The sequence below is a fragment of the Rattus norvegicus genome, chromosome 19, assembly GCF_021556685.1.
Source record: "Rattus norvegicus strain SHRSP/BbbUtx chromosome 19, alternate assembly SHRSP_T2T, whole genome shotgun sequence".
Classification (NCBI taxonomy): domain Eukaryota; kingdom Metazoa; phylum Chordata; class Mammalia; order Rodentia; family Muridae; genus Rattus; species Rattus norvegicus.
The window spans coordinates 10,533,552-10,557,500 of NC_141552.1; the positions used below are offsets into that span (position 1 = coordinate 10,533,552).

Here is a 23,949-nt window from a genome sequence, read left to right on the forward strand (position 1 = left end):
CAAATTAAAAATACTGATCATTTCGTAAGAGAGTTTTAAGTATTATGTAAGTCGAGCAAAGCCGTTTCTATCACCCGAGGCTTTTGGGTTTTGTTTGTTTGTTTGTTTGTTTGTTGTTGTTTTTTTTTTTTTTTTTGAGCTGAGGACTGAACCCAGGGCCTTGCACTTGCTAGGCAAGCGCTCTACCACTGAGCTAAATCCCCAACCCCACCACCTGAGTTTTGACAGCAGCCTTGTACGACAGGTGAGTCACTCGGCCTGCGATCACTCGGGCCGGGAACTTTAATCCTTTGTCCTCGATAGTTCACTTCCGTCCATCTCCACAGTTTTCCAGCGCTCAGGTGGTACACTTCTCACCTCAGAGAAGCAGGAAACTTATCAGACACCAGATACACTTTATTGATTGTTTGACACGGAATGTAGTGAGCCTATCCTCCCCCTTTTTGGAAGTCACAAAACAAAACACCGTGGTTCAAGTGGTTTCTGAATCCTGCTGAGGTAGTGGGTAGGGTAGACCTAGTAGCCTTGTCTACTCTTCTGGAAGTGCCTATCCCTAAACCCTTGGCTTGACTTTGTCCCTTAAGCCGGGAAAGAAGAGGTGAGTATGAACTGCCCTAGGTCAGGTTAGCTCTTAAGCCCGGGCTGGAATTCCTCAGAACCCAATTAGCAGAAAGGAGAATTAAGGCTCTGGCAGGAGAGGACTTCATGCTGAGTCCTTAGCGTATCCCAGACCCCTGACCATTGGGCCACTCAATACTTAACCCCCTCCTAGCACAAGACAAAAGGCACCTCCAGAAATGGCTTCTAAATACTTTTTAAAAGTGGTATGAGCATTGAGGTTAGGGCTTCACACATGCTAGGAAGCACTCTAACACGGGGCCGTATCCCCAGCCCTTTCTGACCTTTTGAGACAGAATCTTACTAAATTACCCAGGCTAGCCTTGAACATACAATCCTTCTGCCTCAGCTTCCCGAACAGCTAAAAGGTTGTTCATGTAGCATAGCCTGTACCATTAGCCTAACTTCATGTTTTTTTTTAACTAGTAATAAATTAGGTCTTGGACTTGTCTGTGGTCCCCTGGCAAGCTGAGTGTCATGTGATATGGACATCATGTCATAGGTGGATTCCTGATCATGTGCACTGCTAATTACAGTGCTAAGGGGTTCTGACCAGGTGTCATGCCAGAAGTTCCAGGTAATACTGTATTTGACCTATTCTGAGTATAACCTTCCCATGTTGAGAGGTCAGAGTGCACCATACATAGCCTTTCCTGTATATATGACATCATAGTGCTCTCATAATGTCCATGTCCCATTTGGTAACACATGTCATGTATGATATATGATATATGATCCTCTTTTGGTCATACAAAGCTCTCAGTCCCTAAGAATGTGCCTCCTAAGGATTGTGACAGGAAAAATGTGCTCTTCTCTCCTGGGGCATTCATAGGATGCTGTCCCAATTGATGTTCTTCTGAGCCCCCTCTCCTGGTGGGTGACGTGGTTGTCTTGAGAGGTCCATCAGGTTCCTCAAAGAGTCTGGGGCTGCTGCTCAAAGAAGGAGAAGTCCAGCCTGGGTTCCTGGCTCTGCAGACTCTGGGCCACACAGGCAGGAATAGGGTTGTTCCAGAGGCTGTGGGCAAAGAGATGGACCTCTAGAGTTGTTCCCTCATCCTCTTGTCTCTGTTCCTAACCTACCTACAGGACTCCGAGATCATGGCCTAAAGCAGACATCATGTCACCCAGTTAAGGTGACATGCCAGTATAGCGATCTCGGTATGACACCCCCTCCCCACTGAGAGTCAGCTAGCTCTGTCCCAGACTCTGCCCTATGCAGTCCCTTAGGTCTGCACCACCCTCCCAGGTACATACAGACAAGGAAGTTGAGGTTCAGAGACAAAGTTACAGATGCAAAGTTAACGCAGTCGGCGAATGTTATAACTGGGATTTGATCCAGGTCTGCGGGCTGCCAAATTCCTGATGGAGTAGTCCAAGTCCCTCTGGGTAACCCTCAACCCAGGCTCTGCCTTTCCCCATAAGAGGTTGCTTTAGATTGAGGGGTCTGGGTGGCCTTCCACTACAAGGCCCAGCCCTTCATTACCGGATGACTGGGACGCAGGATCCATGGACCAGCCCCTGAGCCAGGAGTTGGGCTCCACATGCTGTGATCTGGTTCTTCTCCAAGCTTCGCAGTGGACAGTAGCCGAGGGAGAGGAAAACAGAGGCAAGCGTGAGGCTTGAGGTGGGGGTGGGGGTATTCCTTCTCCATGTCCCATCCCGGGCAAAACAAGGCCACCTCTTCCCCATATGACCAGCATGGGGCAGAGAACTCTGACCCCTGGTGGGAACACTAGAAAGTCTAAAGGGCTCGAGCATGGGACGAACTAAGCTTGGCAGGGGCTTGGGACCAGCTTGGGACAGTGTTCCAAGACACTGGGCAGATTTCCAGGAGGCAGGAATATTGCAGTGACCTCTGGGCTTGTTCAGGATGAGGGTCCCTTCTGCACACCCCACCCACCCACCCACCCACCCAAGGGTATAGTCGTACTCTACTCTCTTCAGCTGCCCCATCTGTGGCAGGACCTGGGCCAACTCAGCAGCCATCTCATCACCAAGGTGATTCCAGGACAGCCTGCAAGGTGGAGGAGGGGCAAGCTCAGAGGTGGGAGGGCACTGAGTCAAAGGAGAGCAGTAGGAAGCCCTAGGTGCCAGCAGTACCACGTACAAGAGATGTTACCCAGCCAGATGCTTGAGTACCTACCCCTGGAGAATTCTCAGGGTACGGGTGGTTCTTTCCTCTCTATCCACCCCCACCCTATCCCTGAGCACCGTGTTCCCCAGAAACCACAATAGGACGCAATGTACACCAAGAAAACACCTTGCACAATGTCTAATTTCCATGTGACAACGTGTGTCATAGTTAAAAAGCCTCCCCCAACATTGTTTTTGCTTTGAGAAATTAATCTTCAACGGAAGCGTATGTCTCTACTGTTCGTGGAATCTCCACGTGAAGGACTCCATAGGGGAAGCGATGAAGAGAGCGAATACAGCGCCCATCCATCCTAGGGTACTCAGTGCTTTGCTCTGTTCCCCCAAGGTTCAAAAGGGAGGGCCACTGCTTGCTGGTTCTAAAGGGAGGGTTCAAGATCAGCCAGTGCTGACCTGTGGCATAAGGAGGGGGATTAAGAACCTTGAAGACTGAGGGTTTTGTTCAATAGCCTAATACTCGCCTGACATATCTGAGGCTCTGGGTTTTATCCCCAAGGCAGAAAAGAAACAGAACTCCCCAGACTATTTAGGACGAAAATCTAGAAATCCTCTTGCACTCTGTGCTCTGTACTTTGGGGAGTTAGAATTTTCTTCTTCTCTATGCCCAGGGCCTCAAGCCCCAGCAGTCAGGTTTAACGATTTGACAGTGAGGTCTGAGGCAGTGGGATGGCCAAAGGGCTCGCAGCCAGTAAGGGGTGGCTTCTACTGGCTTCTGCCTTCTGCATTAGAACAACTAGTTACAGGTAGAGGTTCCATAAGCCCCTCAGAGGGAGGGTCTAAGACAAAAATCCTTTGCAGACCAAGTGGCCCATCTTCCTTCCCATCCCACAGATAAACTGGCTCTGCCCTGTCTCCGTGGAATCCATGGGATAAGATTATAAGGCAGGAAAGGGCTTCCCATCTCCAGAAGGGAAGATTGGCAGAGAGGCTGGGGCAGCAGTAGCTCACGGTAGGCAGGGCCAGGTGCCCCAGGCATCCTTTCTGCTCAACCCAGGGCCCACCCCAGAACTCACAAGAGTTTTTCCAGGGCTGGGCAGAGCGTGAGGTTGGTGGCAAGGTGCTTGGCAGCTTGGTCTTCAATCTTGCAGGACACCAGGCTGGGATGGAATAGGGGTGGTCCTCTGAGACAGGGGTCATAACTGTCAGGTACCCTTTCCCCATAATGAAAGCAGAAGGGACCAGAGTGACCTGGCCAAGGCCAGGGGGCAGGTCTTAAAAATTATCTTTCCCCCATCCCTCAGTACCATCTCTTCAGAGACGCTCCTGGGAACAAGGCATCCCTGGAAGAGAGTTCTATCTCCAGGGCCCCAGGCAATCAGGGAAGGCCACTTACTTGATTTGTTTAAGCAGTGGGAGCCTCTTGGAGAAATGTGGGACACCTCCAGCTAGGTTATTCTCTGCCAAGCTATGGGGCAGGATAGACAGCAGTCAGAACTGCCCCAGACCCTTCCAACCTGTCCCTCAGCCCAGGAAGGACCCCACCTCACCTGACCTCTTCTATGTGTGGGCATTGCTCCAGGGCCTGGGCCAGGCACAGGGCCCCCTCTGGACCCAGATGGCTGGATGTCAGGCTGTTGAAAGAGCAAGGTAAGAGGAGCCTGGGGCCAGTTCTGGGGCTTGGGAGCCTTCCTTAAGCCTCACACTCTTGAAATTGTGCCGCAGACCAGAGCAGCAACCTTAACCAACCTTTGACCCTGTGCCAGCCCACAAAGAACCCAGTAGATGCCAAGGTCCCTGACTTATGGGTCTGAGACACTAAGTGCAAGGCTTGGCTTCTTCATCTACTGGGGAGTCGAGCTTTTCACACCGTTTTTTGTTTTAGCTCTCTTTCTAGAATATGGTACACACAAGAAACCCAGACCCAGGGCTGCACGGGGCTCAGGAAGCCACAAACTTGACTTGCAGAAGACGGAGCCATGATCCTTGTAGCTTTTGCACATGACCTTTCACTGACATTTCATTCAAACACCATTCGAACTCATTCCTGTTCTCAAGCAGGACAACTTGGGTTGGTGACCTCTTTTACACATGAGGTTCCGAAGGGGTGGAAACTTGGCCGGAGGCTCCCAGAGACAACGGGGTAGGGTCAACACTAAGCTTAATCTGGGGACTGTGAAGCGGCAGCGGGGTGTGGGCCATGCCAATCTCAGGCTAAGCTGCTCTACCCATGGCTGGCTTGGATCCCACTTCTCCTGGGTCCCCTCTCTGCTGCTCTGTATGCTAAGTTGTCAGGGGGACACTCACCACAGGACCCTGAGTTGTGGGGGAAATCTCTGAGCCAGCTCCAGGGCTGTGGGATCCCCCAGAGTGTTGTTGCCCAGTCTGGAAGAGGATAGGATAGAGTGCTGAGCATGGCCCACCTGCTCAGGATCCCACTCTGCCCAGTTCTGAAGGAGCAAGAGGGCTGGGGGAATCCCATCTGGATACTCACATGATCTCCTCCAAGTTCTTGAAATGGGTGAGAGACTTGACCAGCTGCACTCCCCCAGCCGGGCCAATCCTGTTCCCTGAGAGGCTATGGAAGGGGAGCTTATTGGACCCTCTTTCTTCCCTCATCCCCCACATTTGCATAAGAGATGCAGCCACACCTCCCTCCTGATGGAGGACAAAGACCCAGAGAACAGGGCATAGGAGATCACAAGTTCTGGGCATCAAGACTGGGAGAGCCTTCCCTTCACCAGTACTGGCCTGGGAAAGGGGCCAGGGTTCCCCAGAAACATGATAGCGTCTCTGCAGGCTCTTCTCAGTGGGGTTGAGACTCACTCTAGTTTCCTGAGACCTGGCAGCCTTGGCAAGATGGCAGCTAAGTGCTGAGTGCCCACGTCTCCAATCTGGCTGTGCTTCAAACTTGGGGAGAAAAGCAAAGATGAAGAACTATTAGCCTGTCTCCCATCTCCCATCTCACCTAGCCTACATACACTTCTCCTGGTTAAAGTCTGGTGGGATGGCAAGCGGGTTCCCCAGTTAAGGCATCTGAACTGAAATAGGGGGCTTTCTACATCATCACCATTACCATCACCACCATCACCACCATCACCACCATCACCATCACCACCATCACCACCATCACCACCACCACCATCACCACCATCACCACCATCACCACCATCACCACCACCACCACACCACCATCACCACCATCACCACCACCACCATCATCACCATCACCACCATCACCACCATCACCACCATCACCACCATCACCATCACCACTACCATCATCCTCATTATCATCACTGCTGCCTTCCTTTTCTGCTCCTGGAATGGTCTTGCCTACACGAGAGGCAAGAGCCAAGCTAAACTAAAAGTAAACTAAACTGCCCAAAGGTACAGTTTCCCTTCTTGTGGTAAGCTTCCTTGAAGCCTCTTGACTTTGGATTCTGTGTGCCATGCCCCCCCCAGTGTGTAAACCACAGGCCCTGCCAGGGTCAGGCTGGGCCTCTGACAGAAACAAATGCCTGTGGCACCACTGGAATTTGTTCTAGTCACAATATTTAGTGTTCGGGGTAAACCACATCATAAGAGAGTGTGGCATCATTCTCTTGTCAAGTAGGCAGGAGGTAAGATCACAGGTGAGATTAAGTCCAGCCCCTCCCTCACTTCACAAAGTTCGGTCTCTGGCCCTCAAAACCACCTCCACTGTGGTGCTCACTGGAAACATAGGATCTGGGTATCTGGACTTGTACAGTCCTAATTATCATTTTAACACAAATCTACAGAGAATTCTATGCACACGAAGGGTTTCTAGGGGGTTCCAACCCTACCCTGTTACGTCACTGTTGTATCCAGGAAGCTGGTGGTACTAGGAGTCAAGAACAACAGGCACCAGCTTGAAAGGGGACAGGGATGTCCCCAGAGGGAGAAATCACAGGTTCCAGTGGAGGTGCCCAATGTTTCTCTGGATGGTATCCCAACAACAGAGATGACCAGCGATGCTCTCTCTTTTCCCCATGGGTGGCTGATTACTCACCAAAGGTCCTGCAGCAGGGTCATGTTGCTTAATCCTTGAACAAGCAAGTCCAGAGAGGAGGTTTCCAGTGGCAAATGACTGAGGCTAGAGAGAAGAGGCCAGATGAAATTTGCATGCCTGGGTGCAGACTGAGGCCCTGTCTAGACAGACTCGTGAGGCCTCTATCCTGAGCATAATCACGGCCCTCCAATGTCATGTGCGAAAAGCAAATGGTACCCATAAATTGTGCATGGACTATTGAGTCGAACGGCCAGTGGTTCTGTGTTTTTTTTTTTTTTTTTTTTTGGTTCTTTTTTTCGGAGCTGGGGACTGAACCCAGGGCCTTGCGCTTCCTAGGTAAGCGTTCTACCACTGAGCTAAATCCCCAGCCCCTGGTTCTGTGTTCTTAATCACATGCTTAGACTGGTGATAAGCAGTAACAGAGATCACATAAACAGGGGCCAAAGACTGGGATGAGGCCATCTTGAAACGTGGGTGCACTGCCATGTCCATTCTACAGATAAGGAACACTGAGGCTCAGAGGGGAAGGGAACTGACTCAGGGTCATAAGAGAAAGCAGCAGCAGCAGAAAAAGAACCTAAAGAAATAGAACTTCAGGACCCCTTTCCAGGGTCCTATCCACTGGTTGGTGATCCCAAGGTCCCTAGCCTGAGCACTGAAGAGAAACAAATGACAGTAATTAGCCAGGGCTTCTACCAAGTGAATGTAGCCAGCCCCTGCTCACAGCACTCACCAAGCAGTATTTCATTTAATCCTCATAATCCCAGGAAATCAGAGCTCAGAAAGAAGACTTAGCCTAGAGAGGCGAAGCGTGTGCCCAAGCCAGCATGGCAATGTGGCAGCAGGACTTGGGCCAACCGCCTCGGTTTCCTAGGGATACGATTCTTAAGGACACATAGTCAGTGCTGAAATGACACAGCCTCAGCCAGCAAAGGCCACCAGCAGCCTAGCAAGAGCCCATCCACCTGAAGGGCCGGCTCTGAGCAGGGTCCTCCTCTCTAACCTGAGAAGGGGGTGAAGACAGCTGGAAGGAGCTGGCTGGGTTTGAGGAGAGCTGCTAGTGGCAGAAGACATGGTACTGACAGGTCTGGCTTCTGTACATTGAGGACCCATCCCCTTCTTTCAGACAATGAGGAAGAATGTGGTAAGGAGCAGCCTGAGTGTCTGGGACTCAAGACCGAGTGTGACAGGCAGGATGATCCACTCTGTAGAACCACCAACCCCTAGCCCTGGCCAAGGCCTGGGGGCCACACAGATAAGCCAATGAATGGCCTCACTGAGTCTTTAACTGCTCATATAAAACTTTGGGAAGATTCTAGAAGTCTGAGTGAGCAGCGAGTACCCAGGGAAAACCCGAGCAGTAGGCCCACGGAAAGATGGGAGGGTTCTGCATGGTCCAAGGTTTCCTAATGTCTCCCTCCAGCCCTCACGGTTCTCCTGTAGATGAGCTAAGAGGGACAGACTAGGAGCATGTCACTGCTATGGGCTACCGCTCACTGAGTGAGCATGTACGTGGAGAAAAATCTGGAAAATGCCTCACAGACTGACTGGGAAGTTTTCTGAAGAAGCGTCATCTCCAGGGGATCTCACCTTTGTTACATATTTTTGAAATTATAGAGCCCTTTATAGCCAGGGTGTTTTCTGGGCCGTCAGAGAAAAAGGTTTAAAGCAGAAAGATGCAGTTACATGGGCTCCAAAAACATGCGTGAGCTGTGTCTGTGCAGCATGGGACTATTTTTTGGGCTGGGCTGTTTCTGGCATCTCTATGAATTTGATGATTGCAAATTACTAGGAGAGTAAAAGTAGAGAGTTACTAAGAAACAACTGTGGCTGGCAAGAGGGCTCCATAGATAAAGATGCTCCATGCCAAGCCTAAGGATCTGAATTTGATTCCTGAATCCCATTTAATGGAGTGAAAGCGCCACTCCCAAAAGTTACCCTCTGATCTCTGTGTGCTCACCCTGGCAAATAAGAACATACACATGGAGCTGGGGATTTAGCTCAGTGGTAGAGCACTTACCTAGGAAGCGCAAGGCCCTGGGTTCGGTCCCCAGCTCCGAAAAAAAAAGAACCAAAAAAAAAAAAAAAAAAAAAAAAGAACATACACACACACACACACACACACACACACACACACACACGCATACAGAATGCTAGGAGAAGGAAAAAAAACTGCAGAAGCCAGGAGCACAGGAGGGGGTCCTGCCTAGAGTTTGTATCCTTAAATGCCATCTAAATCCCAAGGACAGGCAGGCCTTTGACCTCACCTAGCCAATGAGTCAACTGAGAATTCAGGGGCGGGGCGTTTGACCATGTGACCCAGCTCACTTCCTAAGTCTCCAGCTGACCACAGTGACAAAGGGGCTCCCTTTCCAGTAAATTAGAGTAGAGAAAGCTGCAGAGGGTGCTGGATGGGAGAACACAGACCAATAGCTGGTCCCTGGAACCAGCCATACCAGAAGTTAAGCTGCCTTATAGATTCTTAAAAAAAAAAAAGCCCAACCAAATCTTGGCTGCTTTGGGTTGGGGATTATGATGTTTCCAGAGACCAAGCATCCTGATGACACTCAGCTAGGCAGTGAGGTGAAAGTGTGTGTGTGTGTGTGTGTGTGTGTGTGTGTGTGTGTGTGTGTGTGTTCCAGAGACTTGAAGGTGTATGCAGAGGGAGGGAAAGAGGGAGAGAAATGCAAGAACTTCTAGGCATGCTCGACCCTTCTGTATGACCCCCTACTCATTCCCTTCCCCATGAACCTCCCTTCTCCTCCCCCTTTTCATGAACTTCCACTCACTCCTCTTTCCATATGTTTCCCATTTACTTCTCTCCCATTACCATATGCCTCTCCTCCCCCTCCCCCCTCCCCCTCTTCCCTCCTCCCTCCCTCCTCCTCACTACCTTCCCCTCACTTACTGCAGCCTCTTCAGTCTGCAGGTTCTCTGAAGGGCTCCTATCAGTAGCTCTGTGTCCTCCTTACAGAGGCTGTTGTTAGAGAAGCTGTAGGGACCAAGCAGAAGGTTCCATTCAGGCAAGTGCCCTAGAGAGACTCTGCCCTACCGGTCCCTTGCCCCTTGGCCCTGGGGAGGCTGATTGGGTTGCAGATAATAGGCCAGGCTTTCTGCCCACCCCAGGAGCATTCCTGACTCCAAAGGCCCTCTAAGGTCCCTGCAAGAGGGGTGGCGGTCACAGCTGGGTCAGATAAGAAGGATGCCAGTGAAGGCCATAGAGAAGATTCAGGACACAAACACACAGTGATTATCCTGTCTCTTTGTGATTTCTGCACCCTGACATTTATCAACTGGGGCAGAGTCAAGTCCCACTTCGACAGATGTGCAGTTCCAAGCCACCAAGTGAAGGAGGAAGAAACATCCAGCCAAAGACACTCTGCAGGTCAAGGGTAAAGTCAAGACAAGAAACACATCATTCAACCTTCTGATGTGGCTAGGCTTGGCCAGGGAGGACAGAGACAGGTTCAAGGGCCTCTGTACCTCACCAGAGGCTCAGCTGTCCTCTCAGCCACTCCTTGGTCGGCCATCCCAACTTACTCCAGCTCTTCCAGATGGTGGCAGTGTTCCAGACCAGATGCCAGGTGGGCGGGGCTCTCTGTGCTCACGTTGCTGAAGGTCAGCCTATTGGGAACCAAAGGGCGGCAGGTCAGGAAGAGCCTCAGGGGGTCTGAAACTGATGGCAGAGGCTGGGAATGGCTCTTGGAGACGGTGGTTAGGGGATGCTTGTCCTCCACAAATTGCTCCATCCTGGACTATTTAAGTCAGGATGTAGCTGGAGGCAGAAGCTGGGGCTGTCCCCCAACCCTCCTTAGTCACAGTTGGAGGCCATGGTAGCTGGCTGGTGCAGTTTGCAGAGTTCTCATCCTGCTGAAGTCAGTCTGACAGCTCCTAAGGGGTTTTGTTTGTTCGCTTTTTTGAGACAGGCTTATCTCATTGTAGTTCTGTCTGTCTTGAGCTCGCTATGTTGAGCAGACTGGCCTCTAACTCACAAGGATCAGCCTGCCTCTGCCTCCGAGTGCTGAAATTAAAGTCACGAACCACCACACCCTGTCCAAGTTCATGAGGTTTTTTTTTCCTCTTTCTTCTTTTTAAAATAATTCCTTCCACTTAAAAATTGTATTTATTTATAAAGATGTATTAAGTGAAAGTAGGGAAAACTGAGTATGGGAGGGGTTCCAAGGGAGGGATGCCAAGTTTCTCCATTACTTGAAAATTCTGATTTCATTTATTTATTTTAGCATATAAGTGCGTCTGTGTGTATATAAGCACATTTCACGGTGTGTGTATATGGAGGTCAGAGGACAACTTTCAGGGGTCTCTTCTGCCTCCATGTGGCTCCCAGGAGGCTAAACTCAGATCCTCAAGGTTGGCAGCAAGCACCCTTATCCACTGAGCCATCTTACCCGATGAGGATTCCTAGGTGGAATCAGTCGCATTAGATGTCAGAAAACCCCATTTGCATTGGGCATTGTGGTTCATTCTAGTAATCCCAGCAGTCAAGGCTAGGACAGGAGGATGTAGAGTTCAAGGCTAGCCTGGGTTACATATTGAGACCCTGTCTCAAAATCAAACCTAGTCCGACAAAAAAACAAAAAAAAAAAAGCTCCAGTTTGCAGTCTTTGCTCTGGTAATCAACTGGGGCAATATTTACTAGTGGATGCTAGAATTTGTGGACGAAATCATGAAGAACTGGATAGTGGCAATCTGAAGTGATCTCCCTATAAGACGTGTGTCCGTCCCCAAAAGAGTACTTTTGCAAGGGAGGGAACTTGCTAGACACCACCTCTACCAGGTGACACAATTAGCATCTGTAGTAATGGGTACGAGCATTGTGTGTCTTCGACGGAAGGTAAGGAGGACTACAGAATGGACTGGGTGGTATTCCTATCATAAATGCAGACTCTAAAGCTAGGCAGATGCAAGCTTAAGGAGATTCCTGCCTGTAGACCCCAGAGGCTGTCTAGACACAGGAGGCTGGAGGGTGCTCCAGGTCAAACACGCTACTGAGAGACAACTGACATTGAGTGCACCTTTTCCCCCTGCACTGGGTCCAGAACATGTAGGGGAAAGCCACAAAGTCAGCGAGAGCTACTAATGGGATGACGAGAAGCTTAGAGTGTAAGCTGTCATTGAGATTATGGTGTTCAGGGCTGGGTTTGTCTCGATTGGCAGAAAGCTTGCCTACTTTGTTCAAGGTCTTGAATTCAATCCCTGGAGGCTCATGCATATCATTCCAACACTGAGGAGGGCAGAGCATTACAGGCAGGAGTTCAAGGACACAGTGTGTGTGTGTGTGTGTGTGTGTGTGTGTGTGTGTGTGTGTGTGTGTGACAAGATTTCAATGCTGGTCTCCAACTTCTCATGTAGCTAGGTTAGCCTTGAACTCCAGATCTTCCTGTCTCAGCCTTTAAGTGCTTAGCAACTTTTTGTTTGCAATTATTCCAGAAGGAAACAGAACGGAGTGTAGAGAAAGGATATTTTTAGTTGTGTGGTTCTGTTCCTAAGGTCACATTTAGGACCTTAGCATCATCTCTAGGAACACGGGACCTGAGCACAGTTGTGGGACCAGCATCTGAGGAGTCGTAGGACCAGCATTCTCTGGGCGGGGAGCTAGAGAGCGGGTGGAACAGGCAGGCAAGGGGGCTATGGTTGTTTGAATAGGAATGGCCCCTATAGACTAACGCCTATGTTTGAATGCTTGACCCATAGGGAGTTGCACTATTAGGAGGTGTGGTCTTCTTGGAGAAAGTGTGTCACTGTGGGAGTGGGCTCCTGAGTTTCTCATATGTTCAAGCTATGCCCACAGTGGCACTCGGTCTCCTTCTGCTGCCTGAGGATCAAGGTCATGGTGTCTCCTCACAGCGATGGAAACCCTAACTAAGACAGGAGCCTCCCTCCATGAAAGTGCAAGTCCACATACCTGAAGCTCTTCAGCTCACAGCTTGATATCAGGATGTTCTGCAGCAGCCTGGATCTGGTGCCATCATCGTCACTGAAGCTAACCTGAGACAAGCTGAAAAGGGCCAAGAGTGTTCCAGAAGGCTGTATGCTGGACACACCCCCGGGGTCACCATGAGAAAGCATCCCTCTACGAGCTTCCCTGGGTATCCCTGAGTCTCTGGCCCTTGGCTCAAGTATGAGTTCCACCCCAGGGAAGTAAGAGTGTGGCTCAGAGAAGACACTAGGGTAACCACTAGAAGCCACCATTGGCGTTGACAGTGCCCACCTCAGCTGCTGCAGTCTGGCACACGTCTCCACCAACTGTCTCATGAGAAGGCCGTGGTCGGTGCCCAGGTCACAGTGAGCCAACCTGGAGGCAGAGAGAGTAGCTGCAGGACCTGGCCCATGATGGAAGTCCTGTCCCCACTTTCATGCTCAAGGCATTAAAAAAAAAACCACATGGTGGTTAAGGAAAGTCTGAGTTTACCACCCAGTTACAAGGTCCACTGGGAAAAAAAAAAAAAAAAAAACCAAAAAAAAAAAAAAAAAAAAAACAAGGTCCACTGGGAAGAATGGTCCAGGTGGGCAGCTGGCACGCCCAGGGAGATTGCTGACTGTTTGAGAATGTGCAGGCGCACAAGGAGGTAAGCTGGGCCTGAGAACCAGTCATGCTCTGTTCCCTAGAATGTATGCATGCCGAGCTGTGTCTGCTCAAAAGAGGTGACATTTCAATGTCCAAAAAGTGTGACGTTTGTATTGAAGTGTCCTAAATCTGGCCATCTATGAGAACGGAAACTAGAAAGTAGGGAGACTTGGCCAAGTCTTTGGCTGTCAGGGGTCCCAGACGAAACGGGACATTCAAGCTGAGACTTGAAGTATGGAAATGTCTAACCAGACAAGACAGGAAGAAACCAGGCAAGGAGATGAGATTCTTGGGAGAATGAAGAGCCGTGCAGAGAGTCTGAGGTCAGAGGGGGCAAGGTGGTGTTTGAAGAATTGAAAGGTAGGCTGGAGAGATGCCTCAGTGGTTACGAGTATTGGCTGCCCTTCCAGAGGTCCTGAGTTCAATTCCCGGCAACTGCATGGTGGCTCACAATCACCAGTAATGGGATCTGATGCCCTCTTCTGGTGTGTCTGAAGACAGCTATAGTGTATTCATATACATGAAATAAACAAATCAATTTTTAAGTGGAGCTATTGAGTTGGAGTTGGGGGATGGAGAAAGAAGGAGAAGACCTCCCAGGATGTAGAAAGACCAAACATCAAAAGATGCTGAGCACAAAAGATACTGAGCATGTGCATGAGGAATACTGGTCCAAGCAGTGCCACCAGCCACGCCCTTATGGCTCCCCGATGCTGGGTCCTACCTGAGGGCCATGGCCTCAGAATGATCTTCTTGGCGAGGAAATTCCAGCTGGAGCCACAGCTTCTCTTGGCTCTCAGAGATGCTGAGGGGAGAAGAGATGGGGGAGATGTGTGACAGCTTGTCTTGACCTGCGTCTGCCTGCTCTCTGACCTGGATCATGGCCCAATGGATCTTCTTGCTTCAAACAAGGCAATGACACTTCAAAAATGGGAGGCAGCACCAAGAGCCAGGAAGTGCCAGGGTGATATATCTGTATAGTGCTCCTAACTACCCCCACCATTGTAATCTATAGGGCATGTTAACTGTACCAAGGGGCCGCTTCTGGGTAACCAGCACGGACCCCCAGCATATCTGGACCTTGAACTCATAGTTACTTTCCTTTGGTATTGTGGCCTGCCTTCTGCACAAGACTCTACAAATGTGTATAGCTCTTCAGGCTTGCCCAGCACTCTTTGCCAGCTGGGCATATTGATCCACAGGACAAGACAACAGTGTCTAGGGGGTTGAGGGCAAGGGATGGTTGCCATGGTCATAGAAAGGTGAATTTCTAGGGGCTCTTCCCAGGACTTACCTTAACTCAGTGAGACATCCTGAGGCCTGGGCACAGACTTCCATTAGAGCTGGTAAGCCGGCATAGCCCACCCAGGGCTCTTCCAACCTGTCATGGAAGGGGTGTGGACAAAGACCTCTGGGGTGAGCATCGACTTATTATATCTAGGGGAGGAGTTGTGACAGGACAAACCTGGAGGATCCTCTGTGTGTGTGTGTGTGTGTGTGTGTGTGTGTGTGTGTGTGTGTATAGGCAGACACACACTATGCAAACAAGCTTTACACAGTTCTAGAGATCTAAATCCAGGCCATCATGCTTGCAAACCACGTGCTTTACCCACTGAGCCATCTCCCCAGCCCAAGAATATGTTCTGAAATAGTATTTTTCAGCTCTAACACAAGTAACTGTATGGTTGGTAAAGATTAGAAAACCAAACCATACCTAAACTGTAATTCCAATGTTATATTTTAAAAAAGGAAAACTAAAAAAAAAAAAAAAAAAAAAAAAAAAAGGAGAAAGGTGGGGATTTGCTGACACAAATATCTGTCAGGGTGTCAAGTCCCCAGGAACTGCAGTTTCAGACAGTCGTGAGCTGCCATGTGGGAATTGAACCCAAGTTCTCTGGAAGAGCGGCCAGTGCTCTTAATCATGGAGCTATCTCTCCAGCTCTAGATTTTGGTTTTCTACATTTCGTAAGCTTTGTTTTATGTTGTTTTTTCCCCAGACAGAGTTTCTTGGTGTGACCCTGGTTGTCCTAGAACTTACTCTGTAGATCTGGCCTCAAACTCAGAGACCTGCCTGCCTCTGCCTCCTGCTGGGATTAAAGGCGTGAGCCTCCACCTCCTGACTCATTTTCTAAACTTTGTATAAAACGCACAAATGAATTTCTTTAAAACATTCCTGCTTTATGATTCAGTTGCATTGTTGTTATGCTAGTCTGGACTTTCTGCCATTTTTTTTTTTTTTAGCTAAGATTTCTTTCTTTTTTTTTTTTTCAGTTACTACTGTACTTTATTGTGTTCAACCAAATCACCATGTTACAAAAATAGCAAGCTGCCATAATAAAAAATAAGGCTCCTCTATCCAGCACCAGATAGCATCATTTTACTTTCAAGCCTAGAAATTGCACACTTGTATATAAACCAACCGAAGATGAGGATTGAGAGTTCATCTTGGTGGATTTTTCCTTTGATGAATATGAAGTGTCCTTCCTTATCTTTTTTGATGACTTTTAGTTGGAAATTGATTTTATTTGATATTAGAATGGCTACTCCAGCTTGCTTCTTCTGACCATTTGCTTGGAAAGTTGTTTTCCAGCCTTTCACTCTGATGTAGTGTCTGTCTTTGTCTCTGAGGTGTGTTTCCTGTAGGCAGCAGAATGCAGGGTCCTCATTGCGTATCCAGTTTGTTAATCTATGTCTCTTTATTGGGGAGTTGAGGCCATTGATGTTGAGAGATATTAAGGAATAGTGATTATTGCTTCCTGTTATATTCATATTTGGATGTGAGGTTATGTTTGTGTGCTTTCATTCTCTTTGTTTTGTTGCCAAGACGATTAGTTTCTTGCTTCTTCTAGGGTATAGCTTGTCTCCTTATGTTGGGCTTTACCCTTTATTATCCTTTGTATTGCTGGATTTGTAGAAAGATATTGTGTAAATTTGGTTTTGTCATGGAATATCTTGGTTTCTCCATCTATGTTAATTGAGAGTTTTGCAGGATACAGTAACCTGGGCTGGCATTTGTGTTCTCTTAGGGTCTGTATGACATCTGTCCAGGATCTTCTGGCCTTCATAGTTTCTGGCGAAAAGTCTGGTGTGATTCTGATAGGTCTGCTTTTATATGTTACTTGACCTTTTTCCCTTACTGCTTTTAATATTCTTTCTTTATTTTGTGCGTTTGGTGTTTTGACTATTATGTGACGGGAGGTGTTTCTTTTCTGGTCCAGTCTATTTGGAGTTCTGTAGGCTTGTTGTATGCCTATGGGTATCTCTTTTTTTAGGTTAGGGAAGTTTTCTTCTATGATTTTGTTGAAGATATTTACTGGTCCTTTGAGCTGGGAGTCTTCACTCTCTTCTATACCTATTATCCTTAGGTTTGATCTTCTCATTGAGTCCTGGATTTCCTGTATGTTTTGGACCAGTAGCTTTTTCTGCTTTACATTATCTTTGACAGTTGAGTCAATGATTTCTATGGAATCTTCTGCTGCCGAGATTCTCTCTTCCATCTCTTGTATTCTGTTGGTGAAGCTTGTATCTACAGCTCCTTGTCTTTTCTTTTGATTTTCTATGTCCAGGGTTGTTTCCATGTGTTCTTTCTTGATTGCTTCTATTTCCATTTTTAATTCCTTCAACTGTTTGATTGTGTTTTCCTGGAATTCTTTCAGGGATTTTTGTGTCTCCTCTCTATGGGTTTCTACTTGTTTATTTATGTTTTCCTGGAATTCTTTCAGGCATTTTTGCAATTCCTCTCTGTAGGCTTCTACTTGTTCTCTAAGGGAGTTCTCCACGTCTTTCTTGAAGTCCTCCAGCATCATGATCAAATACGATTTTGAAACTAGATCTTGCTTTTCTGGTGTGTTTGGATATTCCATGTTTATTTTGGTGGGAGAATTGGGCTCCGATGATGCCATGTAGTCTTGGTTTCTGTTGCTTGGGTTCCTGCGCTTGCCTCTCGCCATCAGATTATCTCTAGTGTTACTTTGTTCTGCTATTTCTGACAGTGGCTAGACTGTCCTGTAAGCCTGTGTGTCAGGAGTGCTGTAGACCTGTTTTCCTGTTTTCTTTCAGCCAGTTATGGGGACAGAGTGTTCTGCTTTCGGGCGTGTAGTTTTTCCTCTCTACAGGTCTTCAGCTGTTCCTGTGGGCCTGTGTCTTGAGTTCACCAGGCAGGTTTCTTGCAGGGGAAAAGTTGGTCCTACCTGTGGTTCCAAGGCTCAAGTTTGCTCGTGGGGTACTGCCTAAGTCCTCTCCGTGGCGGCAGCAACCGGGAAGATCTGCGCTGCTCTTTCTGGGAGCCTCCGTGCACCAGGGTTCCAGATGGCGTTTGGTGTTTTCCTCTGGCGTCTGGACGTGCGCAGAGTGCAGTCTCTTCTGGCCTCCCAGGCTCGCCCGCCTCTCTGAAGGTTCAGCTCTCCCTCCCACGGGATTTGGGTGCAGAGAACTGTTTATCCGGTCTGTTTCCTTCAGGTTCCGGCGGTGTCTCAGGTGCAGGGGTCCTGCCGCTCCTGGGCCCTCCCCCACGGAAGCCCAGAGGCCTTATACAGTTGCCTCTTGGGCCAGGGATGTGGGCAGGGGTGGGCAGTGTTGGTGGTCTCCTCCGCTCTGCAGCCTCAGGAGTGCCCACCTGACCAGGCGGTGAGGTCTCTCTCCCACGGGGTTTGGGAGCAGAGAGCTGCTGCGGGCCGGGATCCTCGGGTGTGGGACTTCCCTTTCTGCCAATTTTTAAAATGTTACTTTTAGGTATGGAGAGTTTTATTTTAAGGTATTATCTGGGCAATTGAGGAAAGATTTGAATGCAGGAACACGAAGTCATATTTGCATACCCACGTTCACAGCACCTGGCTGAGAGGTGAACGTGTCCCAAGCCCACAATCAGATGGATGAGTAAACTGTGGGGTACCCACATGCAGGGCTACTAGTCAGCTCAAGTAGGAGGTTCTCACGTCTGCGAAAAAAAGGGGGGGGGGAACCTTGAAGACACGCCACGTGATTGACGGCAGTCACTAAAGGCTAAGGCCAGCGTGATTCTACTGACAGGAGGTAACTGAAGGAGTCCAGTTCACAGACAGTTCGTGCCCCAGGCTGGGGTAAGCAGAACATGAGGAACTGCATTGAAGACAGAACTTCAGTTTTGCAAGATGAAGACTGGTTACACAACAGGGTGAAAGTCTTTAATACTGCTGAGCTGTACACTCACTTAACTGTTACGATGGTTGATTTTTTTTTGTTATTTCACTATTTAATTAATTAATTAGACAGGCTCTCATGTAGACCAGGCTGGCTTCAAACATTCTAGGTAGCCAAGGCTTTCCTTCCTCTCTTGATCATCTGTTTCTTGAGTGCAGGAATTTCAGGCTCATGATAATACTTGTAACTGATTATATTATAATTTTAAGAAATGTCATTTCTGCCAGGCAAGGGGTGTCGAACACCTTTAATCCCGGCATTTGGGAGGTAGAAGCAGGTAGATCTCTGAGTTCAAGGGCAGTCTGATCTACAGAGTGAGTTCCAGGACAGCTAGCCAAGGCTATATGGAGAAACTTGTCTTTAAAAACAAACAAACAAGCAAACAACAAAAATGTTATTTCTTAAATCTTACAAAGTGAGAATAGCTGACTAGCGATAGGCAGTGGTGCTCATGAAGCCAGATTTTTGGGGTACAAAGCTGTTAGCTTATCTCATGGAGCCTCTTGACCAAGTTTCCACTTTGGAAAAGTTGGTGATTAGCTCCAGGGCACATAAGGGAGTGAAGAGGCACAGCTCTAACTGTGATGGGCAGTCACAGTCCATAGCCAGGGATGCCCAAGAGCCGGTGTGGACCTGAACCCTCCAGCTTACACTTAAGTACCACGTGAGAATCTCATATTAAACCAGGGAACCCATGGTCCTAAGGGTGGCCAGTAGACTCCGCAGGTGTCCTGACTGAACCATAATCCTTACTTCTTTATGTGCAAATGTGTGTTTATGGTCCTATATCGTGGTGACTTAAATATGAAGTGTCCTACATAGGGTCAGGCATTTGAACACTTGGTTCCCAGCTGTCACTGTTTGGGAAGGATTAGGAGGTGTGGCCTTATTGGAGACTGTCATTGGATGTAGGCTGTGAGAGTTCATAGCCTCACCCCACTTCCAAGTCTCTTCCTCTGCTTTGTGCTCACGATATCTCAGCTTCCTGGAGCTGCCCTGTCTGCTGGTTGCTGCCATGTGTCCCCACCATGAGGGGCTTTTATTCTTCTGGAACTGTAAGCCAAATAAACTCTCTCTTAAGATGCCTCTGGTCATGCTGGTTTATCACAGTCCCAAAAAAGTAGTTAATACCCCAGTGGGTGCCTGTTTGTGTGTGGGTGACAGTGTGTGCACACGTGCATACCACACGCAGAGGCCAGAGGCCAACCTCAGATGCTGTTCCTCAGGACCATCCATTGTGTTTTCCAAGTCAGGGTCTCATTGCCCTGGAGCTTGCCAAGTAGGCTGGGCTGGCTGGCTGGGGAGCCCCCAGGGAACTCCCATCTCCATCTCTTTAATATTGTGTTTATACCCCTCTTTTCTTTCATCGAGTTTCAGTTCTAGGACTGGAACTTGGGTCTTTGTGAGGCAAGGCAAGCATTTCACTGACTGGGCTACCTCCCAGCCCTTACTTTTAACGGGATTCACAGTAAGATGTTTAGAAGTGATATTTTTATGAGGTCTTCTGTATTTTACTTTAAAGTACTTTAGCCCAACAAATGTGGAGTAAACATGGAAGAAAATGGGCAATTATCGAACACAGGAGATGGAATGTGCATTTTAAAAGATTATTCTCTCTCCTTTTTTAAGGATGTTCTCTTTCTGAATGCTTTTAAATTACGGTGAACATGTAAGACTTCTTTTTTAATGTTATTTTTATCTTCCATTAGTTATCCTTCAGAATTCTCTCTGATTATTTTTAATTGATTTTAATTATTATTTCTTCTATGGTGTTAGGGATGAAACCCAGAGCTTTATAAATGATAGACATGCGCTCTACTAATGGAGCAACACACAAAGCACAGTTGCTTTTTTCTAAACCCCAAAGCACAGCCTCCCTCTCCTCGTGGCAGTTTTCTTGTGCCTGACACGGCTCTGGGGCAAGAACTGGGCTCCTGAACACAGGAAATGGCCAGGCAGTGACTGAGAGGACCCCATCTTCTTCAATAACCCCACTCCCCTCCCAAGCACAGGCGGGTACCTGAGGTCCAACAACCCTGCTGGCCGATTCACCAGGTTCAGGAGCGTGGTCAGCTGTGGCGGGTCCAAGCCACACTTGGTCAGCCTGGGGATAGAGATCAGTGGTTGGTATGGCTCAGGCAGGCAGGATGTCCTGCCTATCATTATTCCAAGGGCTGGGCCTGTCACTCACCAGAGCTCTGTCAACTGTTGGTGACTCAGGTTGGAAGTCAATCTGGATACTTGTTCTGTGCTGAAGCTGCATTCACATAACCTAAGGGCAGAAAGCATCGTCTGAGGAGGCTTGGCCTACTGGCCTATCCTCTCAGGCTCCCAGAGGACACAAGCTTAGGTTGGGGCCTGACCGGTATTGGCTCTGGCCTTAGGAACTATGAGTCTGTTGTTTATGGAGCATGGCTCCACCAGCACAATGCTGGCCTCCAGGTACAGGGTGCCTGCCTGCTGCAAATTTCATTTAGTCCTTACGATACATTGCAAGCAGCCACTGATTGGCCCCAGCACACAGCTGCTGGGTTTTCTCTGGGGAGGAAACGCTGGCTTTGGCAGAGTCAGCCTGACTCTAGGACTAATGGGATAGTTCAGGGCCCTTGTGTGGAGGGTGAGCCTAGGCATTGGCTATGGCCCTATGGTCCAGTCTACAGGTGAGCTGGGTCATTATCCCTGAAAAGGGACTGCAGGACCTCAAAGAGGTTCACTCTGGTATCAGGGCTGCTGGCACCTCACTGGCATCCAGGAGGGGCTGCCACATAAAGGGTTGGGGGAATTTTCTCTGGGAAACAGCAAGAGAAGAGGATGCCAGGCTCAGGGCCCACTGTAAGCAGCAAAGGGAGGCCTCAGCAGGCAGGGCATGCTGGTGGATGGAGAGGAAAGGCTGTGCATGTATGCATGTGCATGTACGCGTGTGCACGTGCGCATGTGTGTTGTACATGGATGTGTATGAGAGTATAAGTGGGTAGCATATATTTTGTTTGTATAGCCTGTGGGATATGTGGGATAGTATGAGTAGGGTATGTACATTTTGTGTGTTCAGTACATGTGTGTGCTGGGTGTATGGTATAATATGGTATAATGTAGTTTGTGTGGTGTTGGGAATGGAATGGGGACATCAGAGCTCAACTGGAGACCAAACCAGGGTTGTATGTCAGAAGCAGGCCATCTGAGGAGAGACCCAGGGAAGAAGCCAGGGGTTCCTCACAGATCAGAATCCCTGCCTTTTTCCTGCTCACCCAGGATTACCTCAGTATTGTTCCAGTTCCTTCCTCTTTGGAGAAGTGCATTCGGAAGATCTGCTTAGTGCCCAGACTGTGAGAAAAAGGGGGAGGGAGGTATCAAGCTAGCACTCTGGGCACCCAGGGCACTGGGGCCAGGGCCATGCAGAAGAGACAGGATTGAGACCACAGGGAGCTGGCCGGGTCTTTGTCATCCTCATTCTTTGAGGAAAAGGTTCTATATACCTGGCCCTCTCCACTCTGGTGGTACCCATTAGGGATGGACTCAAAATCACACAGTATAAAGCTACAATATGGGGGTCATATAGCCTACCGCCAGTCAGTGGTCAGCAGCCTACCTCACAGAGACCTCTTGGATATGAGGGTAGGAAGGCAGAGTCTCCAGCAGATACAGGACCCCTTCCTGAGAGATACTGTTGTGACTGAGGCTGGGAAAGAAGTGAGGCAAGGCTCAGCAGAGTCTTCCTTTTGCCTCCCCCTCCCATTTCAATGTCCAAGTACCCATTCTCCAGATGTTGACATGGAAACCGAATTGGGGGAGGGGAGGGAGGGGAAGAGGGGGAGAGGGGGAGGGGCAGGAGGATGGAGAGGAAGGGAGGGAGGGAGGGAGGGAGGGAGGGAGGGAGGGAGAGAGAGAGAGAGAGAGAGAGAGAGAGAGAGAGAGAGAGAGAGAGAGAGAGAGAGAAGGGTATCCTATACAGGGAAGGTATATGGCTCTGAGTCCTTAGCCATCCTCACTGAGCCTGCAGTTCCTGTGGCTGGGGTGGGACACTGAGGGACCTGCTTAGGCAACTCCCGCCCTAGCTGGATTGGGAACTCCCAGAGTACCAAGTTCAGTTGTCCAGCAACAGACTGGTGAGGAGATGCAGGGAGAGCAGATGTGCTCCTGAGAGTCCTCCCTTAAAGATACTTTGCAGACTTGTGCCCCGTAGACGGAGTTAGAGGGGTTTCAGGAGTAGGACCAACTAGGAGCTGGCTGCTGAAGCCCCGCATCACTTGGTGGGGATGGGATGTTGCTCCCAGTCTTGAGCTAGCTTGGTGAGGGGACATGGTGGGAGGGCAGATCGGCTCTACCACAAGTCCTAACTTGAGCGTCTGCCCCGGATGGGGATGAGGCAGGACATTGTCAGGGATAAGAGCCACCCCTTCCCAGCATTGGCTCTTGTCAGGTTCCCCTGAGATGTTCTCTAAAGAGACCCACTCATGCTTTTGTTGAAGAGGGACCCCCTGACTGTCTCAGGGATGCTCACTTACTCAAGCCACCCAGAGATAGGCAGCTGTGGCAGGTACCCCAGAAGGCACCTGAGCCCACTGTCATCCAGCAGGTTGTCTGTGAGGCTGTAAGAAGTAAGAAACAGTGTCGGTGGAACAGGCTATAGCTCTGTCTGCTCCTGGAAGTCCCTGTGGCCACTAAATCGACTGTCACTGCTGCTTGTCATCACCATGGCATCCACAGCACCCCACCACCAGGAGCATCCTTATAATTCTGTGCGACCACGCCCACCACCAGAAGCATCATCACTCTGCGTGACCACGCCCACCACCAGGAGCCTCCTCCTCATTCTGCGTGACCACGCCCACCACCAGGAGCCGCCTCTTCATTCTGCGTGACCACGCCCACCACCAGGAGCCTCCTCCTCATTCTGTGTGACCACGCCCACCACCAGGAGCCTCCTCCTCATTCTGCGTGACCACGCCCACCACCAGGAGCAGCCTCATCGCTCCAAGTGACCACGCCCACCACCACACTACCAATGTTTCACCACTACAAGCATCACCAACAGAGCTCTGCAGTCCCCGCTGGTCCCCCCACCAGCATCACAGTGTTTACTGTGTCCTCATCACCCCCTAAATTATCTGTGCCACTCACAGGACTCAGGCTCCTCTAGCAGCTTTTAGGAGTTAGAGAAATACTAATGAGCTTTCCTCTGCCCACAGCTGATGCCAGCCAGAACCCACAATGATCCAGGAAAGGGGACAAATGTTTGGAGGATGCAATTACCTAACAGATTTCCTCCTGTGATTTAGGAATCTGATGTTAGAAACTATACTTGAATTTCACCCCTACTTTCACTCCTGACAGCATCCCTGGGCTCAGCCTCGACTTCAGAAATGTAGCCACCGTGTCCCGATCATCTGATTTCCCGTCTACATTTCTGACATTTAATAAAGATTTCTATGTCATGTGTATGGGTGTT

General features: G+C 49.2%; 1 protein-coding gene across 5 annotated transcripts in view; it reads right to left on the reverse strand.

Annotated features, from left to right (window-relative positions):
- Nucleotides 1–375: 375 nt before the first annotated feature.
- Nucleotides 376–23,949, reverse strand: part of Nlrc5 (NLR family, CARD domain containing 5) — an 84,021-nt gene continuing 60,447 nt past the window's right edge. For 3 of the 5 annotated variants that reach the window (XM_087594041.1, NM_001447185.1, XM_087594040.1), the window contains 21 exon segments: nt 23,006–23,089; nt 22,090–22,179; nt 21,759–21,824; nt 20,695–20,775; nt 20,524–20,607; nt 14,620–14,706; nt 14,050–14,130; nt 12,969–13,052; nt 12,663–12,755; nt 10,280–10,363; nt 9,648–9,731; nt 6,740–6,823; nt 5,533–5,616; nt 5,201–5,284; nt 5,014–5,091; nt 4,257–4,340; nt 4,103–4,174; nt 3,783–3,866; nt 2,549–2,632; nt 2,102–2,185; nt 376–1,633 (listed from right to left, as the gene is read on the reverse strand). In XM_087594041.1, coding sequence (XP_087450167.1) covers nt 1,531–1,633; nt 2,102–2,185; nt 2,549–2,632; nt 3,783–3,866; nt 4,103–4,174; nt 4,257–4,340; nt 5,014–5,091; nt 5,201–5,284; nt 5,533–5,616; nt 6,740–6,823; nt 9,648–9,731; nt 10,280–10,363; nt 12,663–12,755; nt 12,969–13,052; nt 14,050–14,130; nt 14,620–14,706; nt 20,524–20,607; nt 20,695–20,775; nt 21,759–21,824; nt 22,090–22,179; nt 23,006–23,089 — 1,759 coding nt within the window. In that variant the 3' untranslated portion in view covers nt 376–1,530. 5 annotated transcript variants of the gene reach the window in all.